Here is a 27,901-nt window from a genome sequence, read left to right as displayed (position 1 = left end):
GATGTTGATTGAATTCATACTGTTTATGGTGAAATTATGGTTAACACGCAAACAGGTGCCTTACAACGCATGCTCAAATGTCGAGCCGTTGCTCAGTGTGTGATGCTTAAGGCTCAATATGTGGGCAAGAAAATCCATTCCCTCCTCAAAACGTTGACCCATCCTGAGTGACAGTTGGTAGATCGGTTACAGCGTTTGACAACACGCTGCGAAACCAGAGGAATATTTGGCCACCCTTTCCCCGGGGGGGTAAAGCAGTTGCCCAACAGGGGGAAGGAATGCGCGTTAACCACTCGGTGCGTTCAGCTGTTTGATCGTAAATCTCGCTCACCATTCGCAACCTTGAGACGAGTGAGGACGTTTCGGCAAATGTCCGGTTCAGCTTTTTCCGACCATGTGCTCTTGATGTGGTTCGCGCGTTCGCGTACTGATACCAGCGCGCCAAACCACGTGGCCAGGGATTAGTAATGCTGAAGGGAAACGGGCTAATGGTAATGTTATTTATTTTCACAACCCTCCGGGGGCACCAAAGATTTGGAGCAAAAAAAAATCACAGTGACACTCGAAATCTCGCCATGTCTAGCGGAGCGCTTGCGACCTGACTGTATGCCAATGTCACAGCATCAATCGGGCACTGTCGTATCCTTCTCACAATTCTTAAATACCCATACACCGGACCGAAAGTTCCTTCGGACGATCGACGGCAGTGGAGGAGTGGGCAACCGCCGGCGAAAGCAAAGCCGTTCTGAGAAGTCCACCGCCAACATAAGCTCCTTGCCGAACGGACGTGACGAGCACACACATACACATACACACACACACACACAAGCTCCATCGCAGATGCGAAGAGCGAAGGAAAACGACCGTGCAAACAAATTATCCCTTTTTCCCGAGGAACGAGACTGGTTTAATGGTCCATTTTGGAGAAATTGGTTCGTGTCACCCCGGAAGCTCGTGCCCACCGGAAACGTTTACAACGCACACTTCGCCCGTATTTGCTCCCCCTCTGCCCAACGGTTTGTGCACGCCATCTGGTGGATTGGCCAACGAAAAAGAAAAAAAAAGCACAAACGATCACAAACGTCAAACGGAGGCGGGAGCCTGAACTGGCGGACTCGTAAAATGGGCAGTTTTTCATCTACCATTTGCACGGCCCGCAGTAGGAGGAGGAGGAGGGTTCAGAATCACGAGCTATATCCCATTTCCCTGGTCCCATTTCTCACCACCGTACGGTATGAGACAAAGGCACGGCGGAAACTCCACCACCTACCACCCCCCTCGCCAAAGTGGTTTGAGGTTCGGCGGAATGCTCCCAAGGTAAATGGTGCGTAGCATAGAGTCAGAATAAAACAAAAAAAAACTTTCTTGCGGCATCAAAAATGAAGCAAAACGGGTAGCCGACGACCCCTTTAACGTGTTTGAAGACGTGACAAAAATCATCATCGCTCGAAAGGGTGGGCACCCTGTTCCGCAGGTCCATTCACAGCGGGCTTGATGAAAGTGATGACTTGCGCAAGGAGGCTGGGTAAGCGGACCGCACGGTGGAACGCGGGGCTACCGATTTAATATTAGGCTCACGTGTGTTTCGTGTGGGCGATACCGGATAGGAATAATTTGTTTGTCGTACAAGTTTGCCCTTCCTTTGTGGGTGCGCAGGAGCAGCATCGGAAGGATTTTCGGGTGGTTTTGTGCACAATGTTTTACATCTACTAAACCACGTTTTGATGGCGGTAAAAATCGTTGTTTAAGCCGTGTTTAAGATCGAATACACTCCTTTTAACACCGATCAAATATGTACCTTTCTGGTGCCTTTACATGCTTCTTTGCTTCTTGGTGTGTTAGATATTGAGTTATGGGATGTTGTTTTTTTAAATCTAGTTGCAAATTGAATTATTCCATCGCATGATGCGGTCAGTAATGAAGCGGTCGCTCCAGTTTATAGCACAACTTTACGAATTAATTAGTTTTTGATGATCCGCCACATTAATGCTAGATTTGCGTTCGAATGATGAAATCATAATTTAAAATGTTGTAAATCCCTTCCCTCCGCTTATTAGCTTCCGGCCGTTGGGCAGTGTGATGTAATGATAATGTTTTAATGATTATTTAATTAAACTAATACAACCCCGTACCTCATAAAGTGTCCTAGATGGCTTGGGTTTATAGGTTGATGGTTTAGGTGTTGCGCCCAAAAATATTGCAATTGCAATCGTACTACTTCCCATACAGCCTTACCCGTTTGTAGGTTTATTACATCTCATCATTTTGTTGATCATTTGCTTCTCCAAGCCTTTGTTTGCTTATGTTGGCAATGTTACATTCCCACAGCGACTCCTCTCCGCATGGTCTCCGCTCCCTTTCACGTAGCTTTCTTTGCGCGTGCGTTACAGTTTGCCCGTGGTGTGACCGTCGCAAAACATCAATCTACTGTACAGCAATGTACAAGGAACGTATCAGACACATATTGTGCACTGCGCCTCCGCAATCGGATTTTTTGTATTAATTATTCCTAATTTCCTTATATTTTCAAAATATGTTGCAAACACTACCTCCATCTACATACGTCTGAGTATTGAGGAGAATATTGACAGTATAATAAATATTGGATATTCTATATCAAAATTCCACTTTCAAAGCGACCTTAACCATTGAATAAACCTGATGAAAATTGCATACATACGAGCTTATAAGACAAAAGATGAATATTCAATGTTGAAATTATTCCATCCACCCTGTAGCTGGTTCGTGCGGCAGCTACAAAAGAAAAAAAAAGATCGCATACCTACATTCACTCCCCATAATTGAGCCACTACACTATACACCACTGCACCCAACCAACCCATCACCCATTCTATCCGGTGCATCAATGTTGTCACAGTGGCCGCACCATCAGCGTCGATCATCGTCGATATTGCGCGCGAGATATGCACAACGTCACCGGCAACAAGGCGAGCGAATAAATAAAACACAAACAAAAACCTGTTTCCACCGTGTATCCATAGCAACGATGCATCTACACCGGTGCACCCGAGCGCATCAATTAAGGCGAATGAAGCGGTTCGGCTTTTGTTTGACTTTATGCGTTGAGCTGAGCTGGTCACTTTGATGTTGTTGTTGTTGTTGTGACCCTGTGCTGCAACCACACCACACGTGCTAATGGCATCTTTCCGTGCGGTGCATATTTCCACCACATCTGACCGACTGGCCATGATGGCCAAGAGTCGAGTGATCGAGAAATGCAACGTATGCAACGTCGAGTGATCGAGAAATGAAAGTAAACAAAAAAAAAGCGATGACGATGAATTTAAGCAACCATGAAAAGCCATACCCATTTGCAGCCCGTGGGGGGGAGGGTGGTCCATGGTGTGCACGTGGCCCTCGGTGTATGTGCGCGTGTGGGATGGAGCTGTCGATGCTATGTTCGCTCTCTTCCCACTTTGCAGTGGCAATTTACTAGGGCCGTCCCTTCCATCGATTTCGACTGCGTGCGATTCTTCTTGCATGCCCAAAGCGGCCGTGTGCAAGGGGCCACGTACACCGAGCAGCTTCGGTGCAGACGGTGCCCCAGCAGGCTTATTTCCCTCTAAGAAGGTTCAGCACCGAAGGCATTCGCCCTTGTTACACTTCCATCGGCAGCCAGGTCGTCGTGTGGCGTTGCTTCTTGCTTTTCTCTACCATCGCGACTTCGTACCAAGTAATGACTTTAAGGCTTGTGTGTGTCATAAAACCAGTCTAGACACTTGACTGTGCGATACTTTGATTCACTCGCCTGTGCAGGGGGTAATTTGGCGATCGGTAATTTACATTGCATTGTCTCGTAATGAGCGGGTATCAAAATAATTCCCTTTAAAATATCGCAATTATAAAGGCGTTTGGTCCATCCAACACCCTTTTAAGCGAAAAGCAGCTCCAAAGACCGATTTCCTTTTTATTTATCAAAAAAACACACACACACTGTTTTACCATAAATGTACCATAAATTTGCAGTTAATGGAGACCCTAACGCTGCTGTATCACTTCAGCGTGCCAAGTGAGAGTTTGCTCTGGCGGTGAGGAATCCGCCACAAAACGTGCCCATCCAGCACGGTACACCTTATTTACACAATCTATCTACGCTTCAGCCTCAACATCATCATCATCCTCATCGGCTGCTTAAGCGACGGTACCGAAGCACACGGGAACCAGAGATGCAGCATAAAACGGTGGTTGGTGGTACACAAATTTGCTCAACCGCTGCTCCTCAGGTGTTTAGCGCGCGGGGACCCCGGTGCGCCCCAAACTGGTCGTTTGCGGCAAGGGCTCGAGATACGCCGGGACGGCCCCAAACACATCCTTGCCAATGGGCCCTCGGATGATGACGTTATTCCCGCGTGGATGAGCCGGTGTGAGGTTGTTTTGCTTTTTTGTGTGCTTTTTTTGTGCTGTTTCGTTCCAGCGTGTTCATCGTTATCGTTAAGGACACACACCGCAACCACCAACCACGCAGGGCGAAGACATACATGTGTACACAGACGACCTGCAGCCGTGACTGCTCGTTCGTACAATAATTACAAGACGCTTAAGTGTGTGAGTGTGAGGATTCGTTTAAAAAAAAAATCTCGTTCAGCCGGGGAGAACCCCGGCTCCAGGTTCCCAGTGCAGAAGCGACAGCGCCAGACGGCACGGTTGCTTTCATCTTTGGGCCGGGGGACAGCCGGCAGTGTTGATGGGAGTGCGGTGGAGGGTAAATGGATCTTAAGAATCGTTTTTATTTCCACTGCTGCATCACATCTGTTCTGAGCTTGTGGGGCGGATGAGGAGGGTTCGCTTTTAAGAGCCATGCATTTGATTGTCGACGGGGAAATGGTTCCATCGGCGGATGTTATTAGAAAAGTTTGAGCTCGCGAGCACAATAAAAGTGAAATGGATGTGGGTGTGAAATTTGCTTCGCCGGACAGCTTTATGGTTGACTTTTTCGCTTCGGGTCAGCGGAACCGTTGCCTAATTAATTTTGAATGTTATTCCATCAGCTAAAACGAATTAATTTCTACTATTAAAAAAACATATTATGCTCTAAATTCACACTTTAACGACCTGAACATTTTTTTTAATAATTTGACATTTGAACTAGTGATGGGAAAAAATAATTTTTTTGTCGGAATCGATGCCGGCTAGGTCCGTAGTTTTATGGAATCGATTCCAGATAGTAGGAATCGGAAGCAGTTTTCAGAATCAAATCCGAAATCTGCTCTAGAATTAGTTCCGGAGTCGTCTCAGGAATCGGAATCGGCTCCTGAATCGGTTTTGTTATTGGAATCGGTTCCGGAAATGACTCCGCAGTCGGCTCCGGATTCCAAATCGGTTTTGGAATTGCAAACGGGTCCGGAATCAAAATCGGCTCCGGAATCGGAATTGGCTCCAAAATCAAAATCGGCTTCGAAATCGAAGTCAGTTTCGGCATCTCCATAGGAATAGGCGTTTGGGTCCAATGATACTACGTATTGATAGCCGCAAAGAATCCCAATTTACTAATAAACGATCCATTCTCATGGAGATTCCCGGACTGATTGCGCTTCTGAAGCTTCTTATTTCAGTTTAAGAACTGATTCTCATTCCGGAACTAATTCCAATACTGGAGTCAATTACGATTCCGTTTCCGGAGCAAATTGCGATTCCCAGGTCGATTCCGATTCCGAAGCTGATTCCGGAATCGGCTCCGGCGTCAACTCCAGAATCGGCTCAGGAATCGGAATCGATTCCAACATCGGAATTGGCTCCGGAATTTATTCCGACCACGGCATTGGAATCGGGTAGGTCCGTTTCTAAGCTCTCACCACTATTTTGAACTAGCTAAATATGAGACCTTCGAGTTTTATGTTTTTTTACATACATTTTTTAATTATTGTACGTGAGTGGCTACATAAATGCGTAGTCTAAATGAACTAAACATGGTATTAGGCCAACAAATTATATGACTTTTCAAAACCCAATTTTTTTTGTGGCTATTGGCTTTATTCCTATGTCAGAACATACCCAAAAATATGTTTGAGTAGCATTTTAATACTTATTGATTGCTATTAACGTGTTAGTTTGATAAGGAAAGCTTGGATAGATTAGGCAGACAGCTTGACAAGATCATAGGCCTATAGAATCAATTAAAAGATGGCTTCCAAAAACAAGTATGTTGAATCGATCTAAAACTTGTTAAACTCATTCTCAGGAAATCTTAAGCAACACCTACAACAAACCGCACTGTCGCTTATCGATATCAAAAGTGTAAAATTGTTTAATAACAATTTAGCTCCCAATCAATTCTCACACCAAGCGCACGAAAGAAAACAAACACTTGCGAGCCAACTTTCTGATCATTTTAACTCTACATCTGCCAAACAAATCGTGCAATGGTCACAGCCGCATTTGCAACCACCATCAGCCCAGCCAGTCCCGAAAGTCTACACCACCGGAGCAAAACCTTTCCCGCATCAACTTGGATAAACAAATAAATACTGTTCCGCTCATCTGCATCTGCATTCGACCGGTCTGATGATCTCTATGCTGCTGGTCCAACGGCAGCACACACACCCATTGCTGCACGCTGATGGTTTCCTGTTGCATCGGAAAGTGATTTAATTACAATCAACTGTTCGGGCCCCACCCTCACCAGCACAGCCAACACCAGAGTGCCATCAAATCCCATGCTCATTCTTCTATTTCTTGCTCTCTTTCTATCTCTCTCGCTTTCTCTCTCTCTCTCTGCGTCTGGGGGATAGTGTGATAAGCTTAAAGTGGGCAGTAGCACCGGTTTGTTCCCCGCTAACAGCTTAAACCCGGCTCGACGGCTTAGTTTAAAGCCACCTTTGCATTTGAGTATTGAGTCATCGCCTCACAGAGAGAGAGAAAGAGAGAGAGAGAGAGAGAGAGAGAGAGCTAAACTATCAGAATATGATTTATTTTACTAGCAGGAACGAATAATGCAGAACACTCTCCGCTGTCGTACGATTTACGTATCGATCAGAGCAGATGAAATAAAGCAAAATGTCCATTCGCTTCCTCATCGCCCCTTGCGGCCGGATGCTCAATAATGCAACTACCAACCCAATGGCGAGTGCTAAAGAGTGTGCCTTTCGAGTGGAATGTGAAACGAGCCATTGCGAGTGACTTTTCGTAGTAAAGTTTAAGCTCGATTTAAAATTAACATGTCAACCTTTTGTTTCTTCACTCGGCACTCGGCCTGCCAAATGGGCGTTACAAGAAATGTTAAAACTTTCTCCCCCCCCCCCCTACTTCACCTGTATTGCCAACAAGTTTTTCGGTTGTTTTTGGGAAAGGAAAATTGCTCCTTGAATTTGCCCCGCCTTCCCATCGCTGAGCCTTTCTTGCACGGCTCTGCGCAGAACGCTGCCAATAGTAATGTTGGAAGCTGATACTGCGTGGCCCGTTCGCGAAAGGTTTCCCTAGCAAGTATTGTAGTTGCAGTGAAAACCCACCGCCGGGTTTCCGTGGTGCCATCCGTTTCCCTAATTGTGACAAGTGTCTTAAGGGAACGGGTGACAAACTGACAATGCTCGGGACAATGCTCGATACCAGGAAAAGGAAACACTACTCTGGCAGGGCTTTTCCTGTCAATCATCATTGTTTTATGTCTGGTGGCCCCTGGATACATGCGATGGGAAAGTGGAGGAAAGACACGATGGGGCGGAAAACCCGTTCGAAGAACAGAGCAGCAACTTGATCGTGCTTGTGAGTGGTTGGGGAAAACAATATATAAAGTCTTGGTCACGTTTGACTTTGTGGAGATATTGTGATCAATTTGATATTTGTATTTATCTCTCTCTCTCTCTCTCTCTCTCTCTCTCTCTCTCTCTCTCTCTCTTTATCTATTTTTTTTCAAAAACATCAAAATTAAAATTAAACATGTTTAAATCAATCAACTTTACGCAAACATTAAACCACTTTTCGCACACTTTCAGACGTTTTTTTCTATCAAGAACCGTGTACTACCGTTTTCCATTCTCGTTGCCTTCACATTCGCTAAGACGCTTGTACACCCACGGTCACTGGGAAAAGCCTTCACACACACACACACACACACACATACACACACTACACAGAGGTAATAACGACACCAGCAAGCAAAAAAAAAGGAACTACCGCACCGCAACTCGCCTCGTTCCACCTCATGTTCCAAAGAAACCCGTCCATCACGTTTCTTGCACTTGCTCGACAGAACACACACACACACCGACACACGCACACAGAAAGCCTAGCAAATACCCTTCGATATTGGACGCGTTTCCCGCGCTTCCTCTAATTACATTAACGAGATTAGCGAACTTCGGGCTTTGTCGCACTGTTTCTTCACTTTCTTTCGACTTCCTCTGGGTGTATGTGAGTGTGGTGGGTGGAGTGCGGGGAGGATTTGTGTCATAAAAGTGCTGGTGGAAGGGGGGGTCAGCTAGTATCGATACTCCTTTTCCACACACACACACACACGGCACAGGTGAAATCGATGGATTGCAGTTTACATCACAGCAGATCGCCAAACAAGATCGCATCACTCTCGGCCTGCCTACTACCACGGGTTTCCATGGCGACGTATCTCATTTGGCGTGTCGTACGGAAAGGCGCATTTAACACTTCCCCCCGTCTCTCTTTCCCACATACCGCACACCGCTACAGTTCACCGGCTAGAAAGGGGTTGCACTAGCGAGGCTGTAAAAATCGAACCAAGAAGGCACACAAACTCACCCGATAGGGGGGAGAGCTAGATAAGCGAACTTTTGGAAAGGAAACGTTCTCTTCACTCTTCCGTTCAGTGCGCGTTCTTATCGTAAATGTAAACGGCCAGCGTTAGTTGCAACACGAAACTGCAGCAGAACGGATGGAACCACACACACGCAAACGATTCACACAGCACGCGTTTGTCTTATTCGATAGTGAAAGTGAACTGTGATTGTGTACGCCCGAAGCATGTTTGATCTCCCCTACACACATACACACACACACAATCAAAAACAAAACAAAGCCCGTATCAATGGCCCGTCTCAATCGCGTATCGGGTCTTCCTTTTCGCTTGACAGTTTACTATCTGATTGACAGCGCGGGCCTACTTAGACTCGTTAGCAGTGCTCTATGCATGTAAGCGTGTGCACGTGTGCGTGTGTGTGTGTTTTATTACAGCGTGTCCACCGGTGGTAACGCACGGTCGATACAGATGATCGATAGGCGTTAGACGGAGCGATTTGGGAGCGTTCGAGAATTGTGTGGCTTGTTGGGGGCAGCGCGGTTTTTGTGTGCCACTCGAAACACGTTCCGGTTGTTCGGTGAAGAGCGGCGCTCTAACACCCACCCAGCCACTGGAAGCACCTCTTTGCACGGGGCTTGCGGCCCCGGATGTCGGGCTGGAATGGCCACTTGCGGTCCAGGCACACCAGCTTCCCAGCGGTACGAACACGCAGCGAGAACAACACACTCCTGGCCACTGGGTGGGGCTGCCACGAAGGAAAGAGCGGAAGGACACAGACTGACACGACACGCACAGAATAGATCGGGGGGAAAAAACAACGGAAAGAAACCGCACCGCGGGTAACGACGCCAACACGCACTGTCGCACACACACGGTCGCTTCGAGCACTAGCACCAAACTGTCGGCTGCCGCGAGCGCGCTGACGGCGCGGGCCCCCATCATCATACGGCACCCGAGGGGGGGATATGTGGTGGGAGGAATGGCGGCCCCTCCGTTAGCCATTGTTATTGCCACTGTCCCGGCCCCGGTCGCATCGCTTCACCCGACGCTCGGCAAGTCCGAGTCGGAAGCCGAAGTTCGCAAAACCCGAACCCAGCAGCAGCCGCGTTGGGAGTACCGAAGCGGGCCCGATTCTCCGTCGGTCGTCTTCCGTGGCGGCATGGCATCATCGGCACCCATGTGTTTCCCATACGCATGTGTATCCATACACTGTGAGGGGGGGAGGGGGGAGGGGTAGCTGCTGGCCCCACCGTCCCCTATCGTTCATCTGCTCGCGCGAAACACTAACACAAGCACCGTACAAGCATGAGAGATAGCATTTGTGTGGGAAAGCGAGAGAGGGAGAGAGAGAGAGAGCTCCAAGGGCTCTTCGATGCGTGAAGTCATCGTCGTCGGCTTTGTGTTGTAAGAAAAGGGGTAAGTTTTGGGGGCATTCGCGAGAGGTTACTTCTGTTGGGGAACCACGACATGGCTCTCTCTCTCTCTCTCTCACACACACACACACACACACACACTGTTTTATCTCAATCTTTGCTTGAATTGCTTTTGCCATGTTTTCTTTCGCTTTTTGCCCGTCTTCTTCGCCATCGCAAGGCGGTTCCTTTTTCGGGGGTCGATCGTGGATCACAATTTTGGCGCACGGAGGCGAAATGTTGGCAAGTTGGCTCTTCCCAGTGATTCACGGTATCGAGCATCCTCGTCCCGCGCCCGTCTCAAGCGTCCCACCCCGTTCTTCCCGCTCTTCCATAGGCTCAAAAACAATAAACAACCACCGTTCGGGGGTGATATTGCACGGCATGCGGTTTCGCACAGGCCCTTTTTCGCATATTTTCCTTTCTGGCACGTCTGGGCGGCCCGTCTCTTCCCTAAGCTCGGTTCGGCTCGGGTCGTGACTTTTCCGTTGCTGGCGCTGAGTGTGGCGAAGGTATTAGCCGAAAAACATTTGTTTGAACTATTTTGTGGAATAAATGTTTGCTTTGTCTATTTCCGTACTAGCTGTAATAGTTCTTGTTGGTTATATGTTCTATTTTTTCTTCTTATCTGTTATTTACTTTATTTCTTAAGTTTGCACATATACACACAGAAATTACTGTGCTTCATTTCGGGGCGTTACTAGTTATGTGTGAACGAAACACTCGCAGCCAGCAACTAAAACCAATTTCGCATAAATTTGGCTTCGTGCGGTTGTAGTCAAGCCTTAATCTCCCACACTCTTCGCCTAGACGCAGCACGTGCCCAAGTGGCCGAAAATCGAAACCGTCGAGTCTCGCGCCAAACGGCGACACACCTGTATGAATTCCTTCCCCCCCTTTGCGCGCTTTCTCCATTCATTGTTTGTGTGTGTGTGTGCGTGCATTTGTGTGAGTACGTACTGTGGCTGTGTGGCTCGGTGTGGCACCGCTTGCCAAAATTCCTTTGCATTGAACCGTTGAAATGAAACCGAAAGCCTTCGCCTATCGCCGTCGGGAAACGGCCGCTGCTTGCGCACGCTTTTCCACGCGACTCTCTAGCGACCCGAGCACGATTTCCACGCGAAAGGCAACTTTCTTCTCTCCATCCTCTCTTTCACGAAGGCGATCCCACAGGAGCACGCGATGGTACGGTTGCTACCGTACCGTTTGTGTGTCTGTGTAAGCTGTAGGGATTGGGCGATTGTCACCATTTTCCATTCACCGTTTCGAATGTCCGGTCGGAGCAATCCTATACATACAGACACACACTCACACCACCGATAAATCTATGCTATTGTGTGCGTCTGTGTTCGTGTGTGACACCGTCAGGCTCTCCGTATGGGAGAAAGTGATCCCGCTGCTGCTTGGAAAATATGCGTAAAATTCGGCCCATCCGTTGGCGACATTCGAGCGTTCCTAGCGTTTTCACTTTCGCAGGATATTGCAGTGTGTGCCGCCACCAATACTAACGGTGGCAAGCGACCTAGACAAAGGGGGAACGAGTGGCAGCATCAAACCGTATGAGTCAGCCCTTCGCCAGTGACTCTTTTCACTCTCTCTCTCTCTCTCTCTCTCTCTCTCTCTCTCTCTCTCTCTCTCTCTTTCTCTCTCTCTCTCTCTCTCTCTCTCTCTCTCTCTCTCTTTCTTTCTTTCTGATGTCCTTGGTCAATGCTTGGTAAAAGGATAAGGCAGACTTTTCATTTTTGGCAATGAATACTCATTTTTTTTGCGTTGTAATATTTCTTAACAACAAAAGACAAGTGGACGAAGGGTCGTCGCTATTGTGCAGCGCTCGTCTGCAGACGGAAGTAGCGCAAAGGGGTTGTTGAGCTCGTACGTTGGGCGCACCAATCGATTAACGATGTGTGCATTTTAATATTTCTGAGAATATACCAGAATAAACTTTTCTTAATTTATTAAAGAGTATTGTTTTCAAACGATCCTGAATAAATATAAACGATACTGTTATTGTAATAATTATAAAGCATTGTTGAAATTGTTGAAATAATGGTCTGCAGCAGCTAAGCAGCGTTTGGTTCCCCAGCCGCAAAATCGGGTTTTCGCCGCGATTTTCGACCAAGCGAAAATAAAAATTATGCCATTTGTATGGGGCGAACACACACACACAAATTATGGTGGCTGATTATGGATGGGAAGATTATGGTTTTGTCTTTTGTTTCACTCTCGCTCACAGACGATGATGTCCCGTCGCATTCTCTCCATGTTATCGGCTCAACGGTATGGTTGTTGCTGCTCTTTCTCACCCATGAGGAAGTTTTCTTTCTCCTTGTTTTTCCCATGTGTAGCAATGGCATTGGCTGCGAACGATCATCTTCCTCACGATATTTTAGTTAGCTAAAGGGAAATTGATAGAAAAAATGGCTCTGGCACACCAAATGCTATACAAATTCGTGCACGTTGATGTGCCACACAGTACGGAAAGCGTTTTGTGACTAGCACAACCACAAACACAGTATCTTTGGGACAAATTTTAGTAAACTTTTTCTGCGGTCGAGCAACAATTAAATGCCGCATATTGTACATCCTTTAAACCAAAAGGCAGAATGCATTTTATCATAATTGTGCTACTCGCTTCGACATGCGCCCCGACTCATTAAACGTATGCTGTGATTAGATCAGTTCCTACGAGGCCAGACGAGTTCGATTCTCATTCGGACCATTCTTCAGGGATCAAGAGCCGACTATCCGATAACGTGGTTTTAGTAAGGTAAAGAAGCCGTTACAGCCCGGTCCACAGTATTACTCGTTACGTCAAAGAAGAAGAAATTTTTTACGGCAAGATGTGGGCTTGAGCTGCTGCGCTCGGCCACGACACGTGGGGGATGCAAGATCATTTGAACAACTAAGAAAGTAGGGAGTTGGCAGGGAGCTTTGGGGTTTTATCGACCACGGGCTGCAATCGACTACGCGGTTCCACGGAGCGCTAGTATGTGGTCAGCGGGAACGCTAGGTAGTTTGACAGCCACGACGACAATCGTGGGAGCATCGAGTTCGAGTCGACCCAAATGATCGGGATCGTTTACGGATGGTTCCGACCCGGTAGGTCGACACGCACCCAGTGGCGGATCAACACAAGTGGAGACCCTTAGCGGTCACACTAATGTAAGCCATTCGGATATGTCGAGCGAGAAGTTGTATGAGGAATTTTAAACCAGAGAAGGATTGGGAAGCAATTTTACTTGTGAGCGAGGGGGGGGGGGTCCTTTCCACTAATGCGGCCGCTTAGTTAGTGTACTGGTTAATCCACCCCTACCCGCACCTTACTATTGTTTGCCTTAAGGCTTACGGCAAATACAGTTTACATTTGTTATTCTAAACTATGCTAGCGGAAGTGGAAGGGATCGGGGGAGCAGGAAGGGTAATAGTCGAAGAGGTGAGATGAGAAGATCATAGCGGGAATTGCATGTAGTAGCGTTGACTGTTCCGAAGCGACGATGGGTTCTAAACAATGGGGGACGAGAGCGAAGCGAACTGGAGGGAGCATACAGGAACGGGGAAGACATACAGGAAGGGATCAACATGCATTTTTTGAAAATCGATGTTCTTATTTCTGTATTGTCCACATTGTCCACATCAATCTTATGAGCTGCGGATCGTACAAAGATTCTTCATCTTTTTCTTATTTGACACAATAACCATTGCTTTTCTGCCTGCCTGCCTCAGTCATGCCGGATAGTTAATCTTTGCTACGAGAGACGGTCCATACGAGGCTTGAACTCATGGCGAGCATGTTGCTAAGTCGTACGAGTTGACGTGACCTGTTACTAATTGGTTTACCCATAGCGAGATAGGCAGTCGTGGGCCACTAGGATCAAACGGGGCTTGAACGCAGGACGGTAATGTTGTTGTGTTGTGTTCGGGTAGTGCGACAACGAGGGGCAGCCAAATCCAGCCAAGCCTTCCATAAAATGCGGGGACGCGTGGAGCAGCTTTGCGCGTGAAAGGACCGGCTGTATCACCGGCATTTGAGGCTCCCGGGGGCCGGTCGCCACAGCCAATCCTCGAGCGCAGCCGCAGCGCTATCGTCTATGCATGCAGGATAAACGTCACTTACGCATCCTACGTCAGGCGAGAGAAGGAGCAAGCCAGGCAACGCGAGCGATGCGTGCGTCAGCCAAGCCGGGGCGGGTCGCTCCTCGCTTACAGCATCGAGCGAGAGGCGGGGGAGTCGTTCCTTTTTCTCTTCCGAACAGTAGTCCCCGGTAACTAGGATTAAAAGGGTACACCATGGTAGGTAAATCCTAACCTTCAATCCGGTGGGAGGGAGGGAGGGAGGGAGAGGTGGAAGAAGATTGAAGGGTTGTACATTATTAAAGAAAAATATAATGGAAAGACAATATGTGTTCAATGTTATCCCTCATTTTAATATTTGACCTTCCGTTGACTGTACCTAAGCATTGGTTGGTTTAACATGAGCGGACTAGTGCATTGAATGATCTTTTGTTTGAATTTTTTTTTTTTTGCACAAGTGCAACTAACTGCACTAACAAATAACATAAAACCAGAACGAAGCATGCATTCAATCGATCTGGAAAATAGCTCGAACGGTAAATCGATTCCATCCACACGACAACTTGCGCGTTGATCAAATCCAGATTCGAACGACGGCGCTCTAGCCAACGCGCAATACATCAGCGGCCAAAAAAAACGGGAAGGAAAAAAACAATCACCCCAAGTCAAGCACGCTCACACAAGGTCAAGCATTCGCCAATAACTGCTGGGAGAGTGAAGGAGGTGGGGAAGGACGTCAATGAAAACGCGTATGATCTGGTAGAACGGATAAAGAAGACAGCAGATAAGCGATATCACTCCCACCACTATCATATGAACAGCTGGTGTGATCGCAACTACCGACCAGGAAGGAGTAAGGGGGAGGGCAAGATTTTTTTTCTTGCCATCCATAAAATATATTTTTTGTGGCTGCTATTCGATACAACAACCCTGGGAAATCCGCCACAATTTTTGCCATAAAACCCGTCTAAAAAAGTTCGCTTGGTCGAGTAACCTCTTAAACCGGACGTCGTGTGGACGTCGGGTGGACGTCCACACGACGTCCACACGACGTCCGAAATCTTCCATTTTGCGGCTAGGGCGTTTCTTCGTTGCCCCAAGCGCCTGTTAGTATGCAATGCTGAAAACGCACACGCAAACCAAGCGTTACAGCAAAAAGCGTTACAAACCCTTGGAGGCGCAGTGGCGTAGATGTGGATTGATCGAAAGTGTTTGTGATTTTGTTAGAAAAAAATCAGTATTTTTACACAGTTTGATGTAATTTGCAATCAAAATTTGCTTTTTGTATGCAAATGCATTCGAATGAATGTTATAAAACGAGCAGCTATAAAGTCTAAATTCCTTCTTCGTAAATTCCAACACCCATATTATCACTGCTACTGACCAATAGATGGCGCTAGCAAGCGTTACTCCTGGTCAGTTAGCGTACAGAGTGCGGTGATACGCTGGTCCGTTTTTTTACCTTTTGTGCTTTTAATTTCCATTTTGTATCTTTCTTGTGATCCATTTAAATTAAAAATATATTTTCTTTTTTTTGAAGTAATACCTACATATCGCTTGATGTGAAAAGTTCCAACAATCACCGCAGTACAAACAATTTCTCAAACATCGTACCGATAACTTGTCAAAGGTCGTTTTGAACTTTCTTTCTCGCTCGTTCAATACACCCAAAAAAATCGTCGGCTATGTAGTTTTGTAATTTTTTTTTTTCAATACTATTTCTCTGTTTTATTTGACAAATCTTTCAGGTTCTTAATTTTCGTTTATTCATTCAGAAACTATAGTCCAATCGGTATATGATGGTTCTTTGTCGCAGTTGGTATCGGTCTCCTCGTACATGGTGCTACGTACTGCTACATTTCACTGCCGTCACCCGGTACACTGTCTCGCTTTCTTTCCTTCATGCTCTCTTGCTTTCACACTCCTCCTCCGCATTCGCTCTTTGATCCTTCCTCTCACCATGCCACAAAACACACGCCCAGAGTCCGTCTGGCCAGTTCCACCATGATGCACGAGGATCGGATCGGATCACTTCCCCCGGGATCGCTGCTGTCACACGGCCCCAACGCAACAAACACCATTCCCATTCGTTTCGCAGTAACCTTCATTCGGCGGCTGCGGCTTTACCGTTCAACTGGATTTTCTTACAATTTAGCTTGTTTTAGTAATTTAAACTCTGCATTCTACATAATCAGCATACATGATCGGCTTCGGCTCTGTTTTTTTTTGTTGTCCTTTCATCGTTTCTTATTTCTTAAACTTGTTCACAATCTGCGCTTCTCTTTCTAGTTCTTTTTCCTTTTCTTCTTCTTCTTCTTCTTATCTCCGCTATCTCTTTCTCTATCTTTTCCTTTTTTCTTGCTCTCTTTCATCATCACTTTACTTAACTTTCATGTCGTTTATGTGGTTCATTGGTTACGTGTTACTCTTCCATTTTAGTTTTATATTAAACGTTGTTTTTTCTCTTTTAACATGTGTGAGTTTGTATGTTTGCTTTCTTTGTTTGTGTTATTTACTTTCGTACAAGAGCTTGCTGCAAATTTTAGCTAACAATAGTTTGTTTTGTCTTATGCTTTACTTAACATTTCTTCGTTTTCCATTTTCTATTCCGTGTTTACTTCCCTTTAATTAGCTGGTTTCTGGATTTTTTTCCCTCACGTTCCTGTGTTTGGCGTGTATTTGTGTGTGTGTCTCTCTGTGCGTGTCGATGTGTTGTTTGTTGTTTTTGTGATAGAGAGAAAGTATGGTTTACGGCAGCAGTGGCGAATGGCAGCGAATGGCGGCGGCTATAGGACTGGCAATCTTCTATCTCCTTCTCTCTCTCTATCTCTTTCTTCTCCTTAAGTCTACAGCTGTGTCTGTGTGAAAACCAACGGGTAACAAAACCTCGGCCTGCGTTGGGCACGTGCGACCCACTACTGGTCTTAAGGTAGTGTGCTGTTTATGAAAGTGTGTAAGTGAATGTGTGTTCTTATTAATTGCATCTGTTTGTAATGTTGCGATTGATGTTTGCAAACAAATCAGCACAAAGAGATGTTTGGAAAGTTTATATCTAACAAAATATAGACTCATCATCATCATCAAAATGGTTGCATTGTATGTGTTTACTTTTATAATAATTGCTCACGACATAGTCGCATCCATGTTTTATTTTTTTCAAACTACCCGGTTCCTATTCAGGACACCTGATTAAGAGCTTAAGCAGGAGCGATTTCGCAGTGTACTAGAGTGTTTTCTGTGTTTTGTTTGTTTATTCATCTTTTAAATTACTTAATTACCTTTTTTTTTATTTATTTTTACGAGCGCTCGGTTGATTTGGTACCGTTTTTTAAATTTTATTTTTCCTTTACCATACTATTTAATCGCTCGCGTGTTTACGTGTTTACTGTCCCACCGGAGCGAGTGACACACGCACACACATACACAGTGCAATAATGTAAGGGTTGTTTGTTTGTTTTTTTTTTGTTACTTTTATTTGTATTCTCTTTTATGAATATATCCATTCGCCGTGTTGTTTGTGGTAGTATCGCGTTATTAATCTTTATAATATATTTATTTATTTTTCATTTACAACAATCGGGCAGTTTTATGTGACGCGTTGCTTGTAGGGATGTGTGTGTGTGTGTTTATGTCGGTGTATGAGCTGTAATGTATTTTAGCGTGAGTGTATGGATTTATGATTTAAATCTTGTTCTTTCTCTTCAATTAGACTTATTTTCTTTGACGTTTCAATCCGTCATTTCTATCATAGTCCTCCTCTATTGCGATAATATTTGCGATACACTCACACTCACACTACACAATCTCTCAAACATGTTTGCTGACGTTCACGTCTTATTTGATTTCTTCGCTTTGTTTCTTAACTGTCTCAGTTTCTGTGCTCGATTTAACGTTCGTTTGATCGTTTGATAATCAATTTCATAACACTCATAACAAGACTTAGGCTGATTGATTTACTTATTCTTTGTTTTGTGTCTCTTTTTTGCAGCAACACTTCAACGTTCCCTACATAGTTATACTTACTCTCTCGCTTTACAAGCGACCAAAAGAAAGGGGAGAAAGAAAATGTAATGAAAAAATGAGACTCTTAGGGAGACACTTAGTAACACGATACAAACATGATACATCTTCGTTTGGGTTTTCTTTTTCCTGGTGTACGGATGACATTGCATATTTTGTTTACCAGTTCGTTGTAAAAAATTAACAAACAATTTCCAATTTTTTATAGAAATTTTTAAAACATTTGGTAAATTAACAACTGGAGTGCTAAAATCAAAGGCAATTAAACGAGAAATGGTGAATAATCACTGTTCACAAGAAAGCGAAAATATGTTTCAGAATGCGTTACACAAAGAAAAACACATTACATTACATGAGTAGAAAATAAAACGTATAAAAACGATTGTGACCATGGTGTATGAAGCAAACAATGAACTAAACCAGATCCGCATTTTTTGTTTGTTTATTTAATTCTCTACTTTTAACGTTATCTTCTCTCGGAGCCATCTCACTTCTACGCTCGCTCTCTCGCTTCTTCTCTCTCTCTCTGCACTGCCTTTGCATGTGTTTGAGTTTACTTCCTTTTGTGTGTGTGTGTGTGTTTTTCGCCTTATTAACATAACAAAGTTTCTGTTTTTTTTTGTTTTTTTTATTTGTATCTATTTGTAGCATTATTTCTGTTTTTGTTGTTTGTTTGTTTGTCTGTTTTTGCGCCGCTATCTGTCTAGCATAAATCGTTTTGTTGCATTTGCTTTGCTCCTGCCCACTCCTACATCTTCGTGATCATCATTATTCATAGACTATTTCGCTTCTACCGGTGTGTTTGTGTGGGTGTGTATGTTGTGATTTTTTTTCCTCTTTTCTGTTTGCTCCATAAAGATTTCAATGTCTGCAACCCTCCTTGCCCATATAACACTTTATGCTGCTACCTAGTCGGCGCCTGTCTTACTTTATTCTCCTTACTTCTCCTTACTTATTTGTTCCGCGGGTGGGTAATTCTGTCGGCTTCTCGAGCATTAGTTGTTTGCATCCTTCCAACACATATCTACCATCGAGTATGTTCCCGAGTGTATGTGAGGGTGTGAGTGTGTGTGCGCGCGTTTTAAGTGAAGAGCATCGACCACATCTTCCTTGCATCGACCACAACGACGACGACGACGACAACGACGAAGACGACGGCAGCGAATACCAAACCAAGATGATGACTTATCGGTTGTGTGTGTTCGTGTTCCATCCACAATTTCGCAATCTTTTCTCATCTACGCACACACACGCACACACACGCACACACACGCACACACATACATACATACAACATTAGCAGACAGTTAGTTTTGTTTGTTTTTTGTGTTGTTTTTCTTTATTCTAGTACTATGGGTTTTTATTTCATTTTTAAATTATGTTCCGAGCGTATTATTTACTTTATTACCTTTTTTTGTTTTCTTCATCTTCTTATGCTTCAACTTCTCTTCAGTAACTAACAACGAATTGATTTCAATCATTTTGCATCGTGTGGTTCTTCTTATGTTTTTGTTTTGTTTGTGTTTGTGTGTGTAATTTTCGCACGCGCGCACCTAACTCGTGTGAAGTGTGACTCGGTGTGTAACACGCGCTGGGGGTGTGTTGTGGCGGGTACTATTATTCTTCGCGTTCTTCCTTTAAATGAGTGGCATGCGTATATTGTTGCTATGTTGCTTGCGCGCGCTGTTCTCTAGTTATTTTAATCATAAATAGAAAAAGAATTTATCGGCCGACTATTTTGCCGGGCGGCTGTTTTCCCCGCGTGTGGTTTGGAAAAGCGTTGGAAACACGACACAACCTCCCCCTTCTTACCGTGAATTGTGCGTCCCAACTGTCCCCCATTGCCACTACTCCCTATCTGCCCCCCGCCCCCTAAGTTTGATGTTGCGATAATGATTACTGGCTGGAGAAGGGTAGGGGGGGGGGGGGGGGGGGGCTGAATATGTAAAATGGCGTACTGGTTGTATTGCTTGTAACGAAGCGATACGTTTATGCATTGCTGAGAATTTACCGCCTCGCGTCGAGGGGGTTCAAACCGAGAGCAGGGGGCATCGCCGTCCCTTCTCTCTAGCATAAGCAGCTGCTTCCCACACTACTACACAACAGCAACATTGGCCACGGGCTGAAACACCGCCTACCATTCGAGGAAGGTGTTGGAGAAAACGGATGGCTTTTCATGGCATGCTGGTAGGGAAACGTACAAGAGAAACGCATTGCTACCAGCGTAATCACACGCAAACAAACACACACACACACACGCTACTAAATCATGACACCGCAAGTGTTGTGAATCGACAATCGACCATTCATAGAATAACATTAAAAACAATTGTAAAAAAAAACAAACCACCAACCACACCTCCGGCTCCCCGTATATTGCACCCGCACTGCAACAGACACTCATAACGCACCACACACACACACACTGCTGGTTTACTCGTATTATACTCTAAACGGCTTGCTCTTAGCTTTACAACGCCTACAACGGAACGGTCAGCGGAAAAGCGTTTGAGAATTAATAGTTCATAATGAAACGGTATAGAACAAAAACAACCAAACAAAACAATCTCCTGGCAGTAGTGGTACCAGCGGTAGGGAAAGTGCAACAGTTCAACTGTGTTCTTCCATCTTCCTGCCCCTCCTCTCTCCACCACCTATACAACCAGGCCCACCAGTGTGTATGTATGGGTGCGTTTGTGGCCTTTTAAATAGAGTTGTTAAATCGCATTTTGCATAACGACACATACACACATACCACACACACAACGGCAATCAGGTGGTTTAATTTTGTTATCTCATCTACTCTGCCCCCTCCGTCCTCAACACGATGTATATATGTGTGTGTGTGTGTGCAGCATGGAGAGGGTGTTTCGATTTAGATTAATGTTATTATTAATTTTCGCTGCTCGTTCTCTCTGTGTCTCTTTTTTCTTATTTTTTGAAAGAAGCATGCGAATTGTTATGCCGCACAGAACTGTGAGTTTTCGTTTGTTTGTTTACGCTTAACGCAAATGGGGTTTGTGTTTTTGTGGTTTGAATATTATCCTTACTACAAGTATCCTAAAACACGCATACACACACATACGCAAACAGACAGCACATTCGGGCGTGTTTGCTTCTATGGTGCCACTGTCTTGCTCTATTCCGCCGCTTCGGCGATCAAGGAGCCTGTGGTTTCGTGATTTTGCAACGAAGTGCGTGCACACACTCACACACAAACACACACACACACATACAGACACTTTTACATGCAATGTTTCAAACATTCAGAATTGAATTCGAGCCAGGAAAAACTTGCGCCAACGATGGAGTTTTTTGTTTTGTTTGCAGTAGCCGGTACGAAAATCGGCACGAAAAAATGTAACATTCTGCATTGCGAATGGCAGTAGTGTGGCAGAGTGTGTAACAACGAACGACAAAAGACAAAGCAAAAAAGACAACAACCAGCAGCAAAAACCGAACCTGCGACGCCGAACGTCGGCCGCGAAACAACAACAGATCTTCCGTTCTCAACTATGTGTGTTACACCTTTGTTTTTGTTGCTCTCTCTTCCACATTTGTCAAAGCGTCGAATCGTGTGCGTGGTGGTGTGTTTCCGTCCCGCAAACACAGTGTTTATTAAGCGCCAGTGGCCAAAGCAAGGATGCCTCCGTTGTTTGTTTGTTTTTTTAATGTTTTTTTGATGTTTTACACTCGGGCGCGCGCTCTCGGGCCGGTACACATATACGGGGGACGACGACGACGACCCTACATTGCGCACTTTGTGCCTGTCTGTCTGACTGTCTGTCCGGCTGGCCACTTCGCACCACCCACCACCACCACCACCCACTCCGATTCCATCCGCTCACAGTGGGCACCAGAGCGTTCCGCACTGCTTGCCGCACGCGCCACCGCTCTCCTGTGCAGGTGGGATTTGGAGCGGGCGCGGTTCCGGCGGAACCGGGAATGCCGTTTTACTGGTCTGCTTCGTGTCTCGTGTTACACTATGGGGCGGGTGGGGGGAAAAGTGGGGGCTAGCTAGCGTTCTCCTACCACTTTTTCTTTTCCTTTTGCTATTCCCTACCGCGTGCTCGTCCGGTGCTAAAACTTCACCTTAACCGTCGTACTACTTATATTCGTTTCGTATTAATGCTTATGCTTTAATCTGGGTTTTTTTTTGTTTTGCTTTGCGCTTCTAGCTTGGTTTTTTGCTCGCAAACTCGGCCCCCACGGTCGGGGTTTTTTCTTCTTTATATTGGATTTATTATAATGTGTGTGTGTTTGTGTGTGTGTGGAGATGGTGTTGTTGTAGTTGTTGCATCGTTACTAAATCGCTCATGCTCTCTCTCTATGTAGTGGCGGCGTTCGCACAATCTTTCTCCCTTCATCCGACCAGGCTCCAGGTGGTTCGTGGAGTGTTATTGTGTGTGTGTGTGTGTGGTTTGTATTTCTGGGATTGCACATAATGCGTATGTGTGTGTATGGTTGTTTATGTATAGAGTATGCATGTGTTTCCGTGTGCGTGTATTGTGTACGTGTCTGTGTGTTTGTTTGTGTGTGTGTGTGTGCAGGGGGCGGGGGAGTTGGTTTTTGTTGGTTTTGTTTTAATTAATCTTTTTAAATATAAATTTGTTGACCTAATAGTACGTTTCTTGCTCTAGCCAGCCGCCTGGATTGCGTCTCAAGTAGAAGCGACGAATTTCGTCATACACGAAGATGGACAAGCTGAACGGTAAAGCTGGTAGCCACCAAACGAATCTGCAGAGAAGGGGGGGGAGCGGGGGAGAAAAAGAAAGGACACAATTAGCACAAACCGAACAGCTGAACCAGGTGTATGGAGTGTACTTACTTCAGTGGGTACATGCGCAGACCCTTGTCCATGCCCGGCGTGTAGGACAGGATGGCAGCCAGTACCGTTTCGAACACGAGACCGAAGTTGAGGGCCCAGTTTCTCATGCCCTGGTGGAAAATCGAGTTACGGCGAGTCTTACAGATGATCAAATCGGCCCACTGTACGACGACGATCGACACGAAGAACGCGGTGTGGCAGGTGAACTCGAGGGTCTTGCGATCGCGGTAGGTCTGCGCGCGAGGGGGGATGAGATAAGGAACGGATTAGATTAGAGCGTTGCGCTAAGACACTAAGCAATCACGGTTTGACCATATTGTTCTGCTTACCCATTCCTGACCGTACGAGTCGGTGAGATCGTTGATGGCTTTCGAGTCCCAGCTCTTGCGGAGACCGAACAGCTTCAGCGGCAGGAATCCGTTCTCAGCCATGATGACGAAGTACACGAAGAAACCGGCCGCAGCCTGAATCATACCGATCTGACCGTAAGCCATCGAGATAAGTCTGCAGATGCGAGGAGGCAGAGGCGGCAGCGTTGGTGGGAGGAAGATAGAAATTGTGCACACGACAAGGGTGGGAAGAAGTACAGGAAGGGAGGAGAAATGGGAGGAAAAGAAAATCATTATTAACGATATGATCTTTACTCTTGCACGATCAATTAGTGTTTATGTATACGGATGAGTTATACGGTTATACGGTTACTACTAATGTTAGTGATCAAATGTAACGACAAGTTTACACCCCCGAATACTCAACGTGTAGGCGCGCTCTTCAAGTGCATTGAAGATGGAATGTTAGTTGTTTTTTTATTTCTTTTTCAGCTTTTTTGCGCCCTATCAGTGAGTATTCGAGAGTGTTAAGCAAGACCGATCGTCCCATAAAGCCCCCGCAATTAGTGTAAGCATCATACAAGAGAGTATTGCGTTAGAGGTACTGAGAAAGCGGTACTTAAAGTTAGCTTAAAAACAATACTACTAATAATACCTTAACCACTACAAACTAACCACTACCAACCAAAGCAGCGCGTGCAAGGGCATCAATAGTAAAAGCGGATTAATGTACATTACCAATATATCTACAAGCGTAAGCCACCACTCCGGTACGCTTGCGTAAGGTGTTTTGCAGGCGTGGCCTTTACAGTACATTGGTATAGTAATAAGATTAAATAACGAACATGCAGAAGGTTTTTTTTTACAATAGGGATAGTATTGGAAAGCAATCAAAATGATGGTAATAAAATAGGCCAAGGAAGATATTAAAAGAGATATGAGAAACTGCTCGAGAAGAAGGAAAAGAGATAAGTGGGTATAGAGAGAGAGATAGAAAAAAAATGCAATAGAAAGCAAATAGATAGTCTCCGCAGTATTTATTTTGAAAGCATTCAGAGAGAGAGAGATAGAGAAAAGGTATATGAAAAAACGGTAGAAGAGTTGTTGGAAAGGTGGAAAGAGTAAGAGAAAAGTAAAACGGAAACACACACACACAAAGACACTTTTCTCATACCACATACTCACTGTTTTTGATCTGGAGACATTTAGTGTTTTCAATATATTCTGAGCATACAAGGAGAGGGGTTCAGGGTTTAGGTGGCATGGGGTTCGGTATGAATGAGAGGCGGATGGGTGGGTGGGTGGGTTGGTGGCCGAGTGGCAATATTTCCGGTTGACGAAGACAGCCATCCGATGAAGGATGGAGAGGGGCAAAATGGTGGTAGGGAAGGTTTATTCTTTGTTGGATGGTGTATAACACACGTTTGGAAAAATGTGTGGACATGTTTTTGCTCCAAAGACACATTGTTGTCTGGCACTGTTATGACATCAACAAAACTGTCCAAACATCAAGTTTGGAATGTCAGCGCAAAAAGATACACTGGGATAAACAGATCGAAGGCGAAGGACGGACCATTCGGAGAAAAAACCGGAACCAAAGAAAAAACAAAAAACATTGCATAAAATAAAAACATTTTCTAGAGAACAAGTGCGCTAACGGAACTATAGGTACAGCTATAGAGTGTTTTCAAACTCACGCTACAACTAGTACGGCAAATGGAGTGGAAGCAGATTTTTGTTAATCTCCAATAGACATAATTTCGAGATCATTCTTCATCCAATATTGTCCTTTAAAAAAACTCATAACAAACACATGAAGGATTGGGTGCATTCGAACTTTTGCGTTCTGCACATTCGCTGGAGGAGAGCAAAGGAGGAGTGTTCGTGGAGCATACAATCTAATACATCACAACTAATGCTATATTATTTCAACACTGGCAGCTGCATTATCTAACAATACATAAACTCACATACAGACAAACACATACACAACGAGAGAAAGGGACATACACAAAACAAATAGATTACAATAATCGGGTGGACGAGCGCAATCATTGGGCAGACTGCAACGTTCTCGAAGGAAAAACACACACACAACGCAATATTACATCTAAAGCGAAGGAACCAAACATCGCACGGGATATGTGTCTATATATATATATATGGATTTAACATGTTGCAGGAGGAAGGTATGTTTAGTTTATCGGGTTATTATCTCAAGCCACTTCTCCCTTCAAAGGGAGCGTCGGGGTTGAGTGTGGAAGTAAAATCAAATTCACACCAATTCCACGGTGCAGCATTCGGCCAAATAGTTGCACACCGTGACAATTCATTTGTGACAAGTTTTTTTTTTTTGGGGGGTTTGATTTGATTTTCAATTCCGTCCGACCTAACACGTGCGATCAGCTAGAGATCTATTACGTGGCTAATCTTTAGTGTGACTAGAGGTGTGAAACTAGGGGGCAGGGGATGGGGAGCAGGGGGATGGTGAACCAAAACGCCCCCGGTTGCGAACAATGCTGCTATAAAGAAAACCATTCCAAAATTGTTGTTCTAACAAAACAAACGTGTTGTCGCAAACTCTACTCTTACTCAGCTCAGCTAAAACACAACATCTAGAGTGTATATAGGTTCATGTGAAACAACGTACGTGAGAGCACTAAATCAAAAATCAAAAAATCACTTTCAGAAACACGAAAACAAAGGGTTTGACTTGGAACAGAAGAGAAAAGAGTTACAGAAGAAACAAAACGGAGAGTTGAGAGAAATGAAATTTTGAACACTATTTCCAAAAAGACTAGCAAAAGGACACACACACACACCAACACAGAGATACTCCGGACAGTGCCGGCACTGTGTTGCAGTAGAATAGTGTCCAATAGAATATGAAAGGAGAAAGATATGCTAAAAAAGACTCGTTACTAATTGAAATCACACTATGGTGATGCATTCTAGGACGGCAAGCTCAACGCTAGTGATGGATAGAGAGAGGAAGAGAGTAGAAAGTGAGTGTGAGAGAAAACAGAGAGATAGGAAGAGTAAAAGAGAGAAGAAAATCGGAAACAAAACTGGTTGTCACCTTGCACACAAACGCACAGTTTCGGCAACACTTGGGAAAATCTTAGCGAAGAACGGATCCTTTTTTCGTGTGGGAATAGAGATATTGGTTTTATCTACCAAAGTGCCTCCTAAGTATGTGTCCGTAGTTAATCTTCTTCTTTTATTGTTAATGACATCAACATGTGACCTTCGAACAGGTTCAAGTGAGAAGGGCACACACAAACATGAACACATACGGAGCACAAAACGGATGTAAAGGAACATGGGAATGCTTTTGCAAGATCATTCCGAGCGATGTACTAAAATGTACTAAAAATACACACACACACATGGGAGATCTTGTTACTTGGTACAACACTTTTCACAGGGAAGAGTTAGCGAGAGTGTCCTGGGGATTTTTGTTTTGGATTTATCACAAACAAAGTTAAACAATACAAATATTTATTGCTTGGTTGGTACAAAAAAAACATGAAAACACAAACATCGATGTAAACGATTGTGAAAATGTTGTTCGATAACAAATAAGAAACGTACAACAAGAAAACAAAACAAACAACAAAAAACAGAAACATACAAAAGGACAACAAAAAACAGGAACATAGTGTTTCAGTGAAAGCAGCAGTTGAAGCTACCTCACCATCGCAACACCATACACGCGCGCAGCCCATCGACTGAGCCGCGCACGCACACGTGGTACGAGCAGAACAGAACCACAAGAAATGAAACAAAAAACAGAAAAACACAAAAGAGCCGCAGCAAACATGTAACAGAAAATAAACAGAACGTTGTTTTGCTTGAAAACGTGTACATTATCATATTAATATATATAAATATATAGATGAGTGTTGATGTTGTTGTGATTGTTTTGGTGTCAATCAAAAAGGTACAAAAAAACACACGAGATGATGAGTTTCGATTTGGTGGAACGTTTATACAAGAACAAACGAAGGTAAACGTATCCTGACCTGCGGTTGACCAAGTTGTCACGGTAAGGATCTCTCGGTCGGCGCTTCATAATGTCACTCTCCGGTGCTTCGTAGGCGAGCGAAATGGCCGGTACCTATTGGAACGGACGCGCACACGCACGACGGGTGGTGGGTGGGCGCAGTAGTGGGAGTTGCGCACCGCATGCACACACACACACGCACACACACACGCACACACAAATTGGCGGGAGGAGGGAAATGAAGTGAAGTTGAAAATTGCACATGTAGTAATTAGTATGGGATTCAGCTAGAACGTTACAAATTCTTAAGGTTAAGAGAGAAATAGACGACTGCAGCACTCGTTGATGGCGGCGTGCACATTTTGCACAAATGAGCGTTTTAGTTTAGGCGATTTATGCGCGCACTGATTGCAGTGAATGCCAGTTAATTATCGCGATGGCGATGGTCGGAAGGTTTCAGAGGCTGCTAGCGATGGTAACTCATGATGTAACGTAACAAATCACACACCA

General features: G+C 44.9%; 2 protein-coding genes and 1 long non-coding RNA gene across 12 annotated transcripts in view; 1 reads left to right on the top strand and 2 right to left on the bottom strand.

Annotated features, from left to right (window-relative positions):
- The window catches only part of LOC120950322 (sodium/calcium exchanger 3), a 116,067-nt gene extending 106,418 nt beyond the window's left edge, over positions 1-9,649 (bottom strand). Inside the window, exon 1 of one of the 2 annotated variants that reach the window (XM_040368277.2) lies at positions 9,560-9,649. The gene's annotated coding sequence lies outside the window, so the exon portion shown is untranslated. Of the gene's footprint in view, positions 1-9,345 lie in introns of both variants that reach the window. The other variant, XM_040368276.2, reaches the window with a different exon arrangement.
- The window catches only part of LOC125906713 (uncharacterized), an 85,628-nt gene extending 63,654 nt beyond the window's left edge, over positions 1-21,974 (top strand). The window contains exon 2 of the long non-coding RNA XR_007452075.1: positions 20,943-21,974. This is a non-coding gene — a long non-coding RNA (uncharacterized LOC125906713). The remainder of the gene's footprint in view (positions 1-20,942) is intronic.
- The window catches only part of LOC120950886 (sodium/potassium-transporting ATPase subunit alpha), a 65,003-nt gene continuing 58,903 nt past the window's right edge, over positions 21,802-27,901 (bottom strand). For 6 of the 9 annotated variants that reach the window (XM_049606793.1, XM_040369272.2, XM_040369277.2 and 3 more), the window contains 4 exons: positions 27,411-27,505; positions 23,386-23,560; positions 23,057-23,289; positions 21,802-22,965 (listed from right to left, as the gene is read on the bottom strand). In XM_049606793.1, the coding sequence (XP_049462750.1) occupies positions 22,845-22,965; positions 23,057-23,289; positions 23,386-23,560; positions 27,411-27,505 (624 nt within the window). In that variant the 3' untranslated portion in view covers positions 21,802-22,844. The remainder of the gene's footprint in view (positions 22,966-23,056; positions 23,290-23,385; positions 23,561-27,410; positions 27,506-27,901) is intronic. The other 3 variants (XM_040369271.2, XM_040369273.2, XM_040369274.2) reach the window with 1 other exon arrangement.

Source organism: Anopheles coluzzii, chromosome 2 (assembly GCF_943734685.1).
Source record: "Anopheles coluzzii chromosome 2, AcolN3, whole genome shotgun sequence".
In the NCBI taxonomy this organism is placed as follows: domain Eukaryota; kingdom Metazoa; phylum Arthropoda; class Insecta; order Diptera; family Culicidae; genus Anopheles; species Anopheles coluzzii.
Note: the sequence above shows the minus strand (reverse complement) of the source record. Positions and strands in the feature narration are given on the sequence as shown.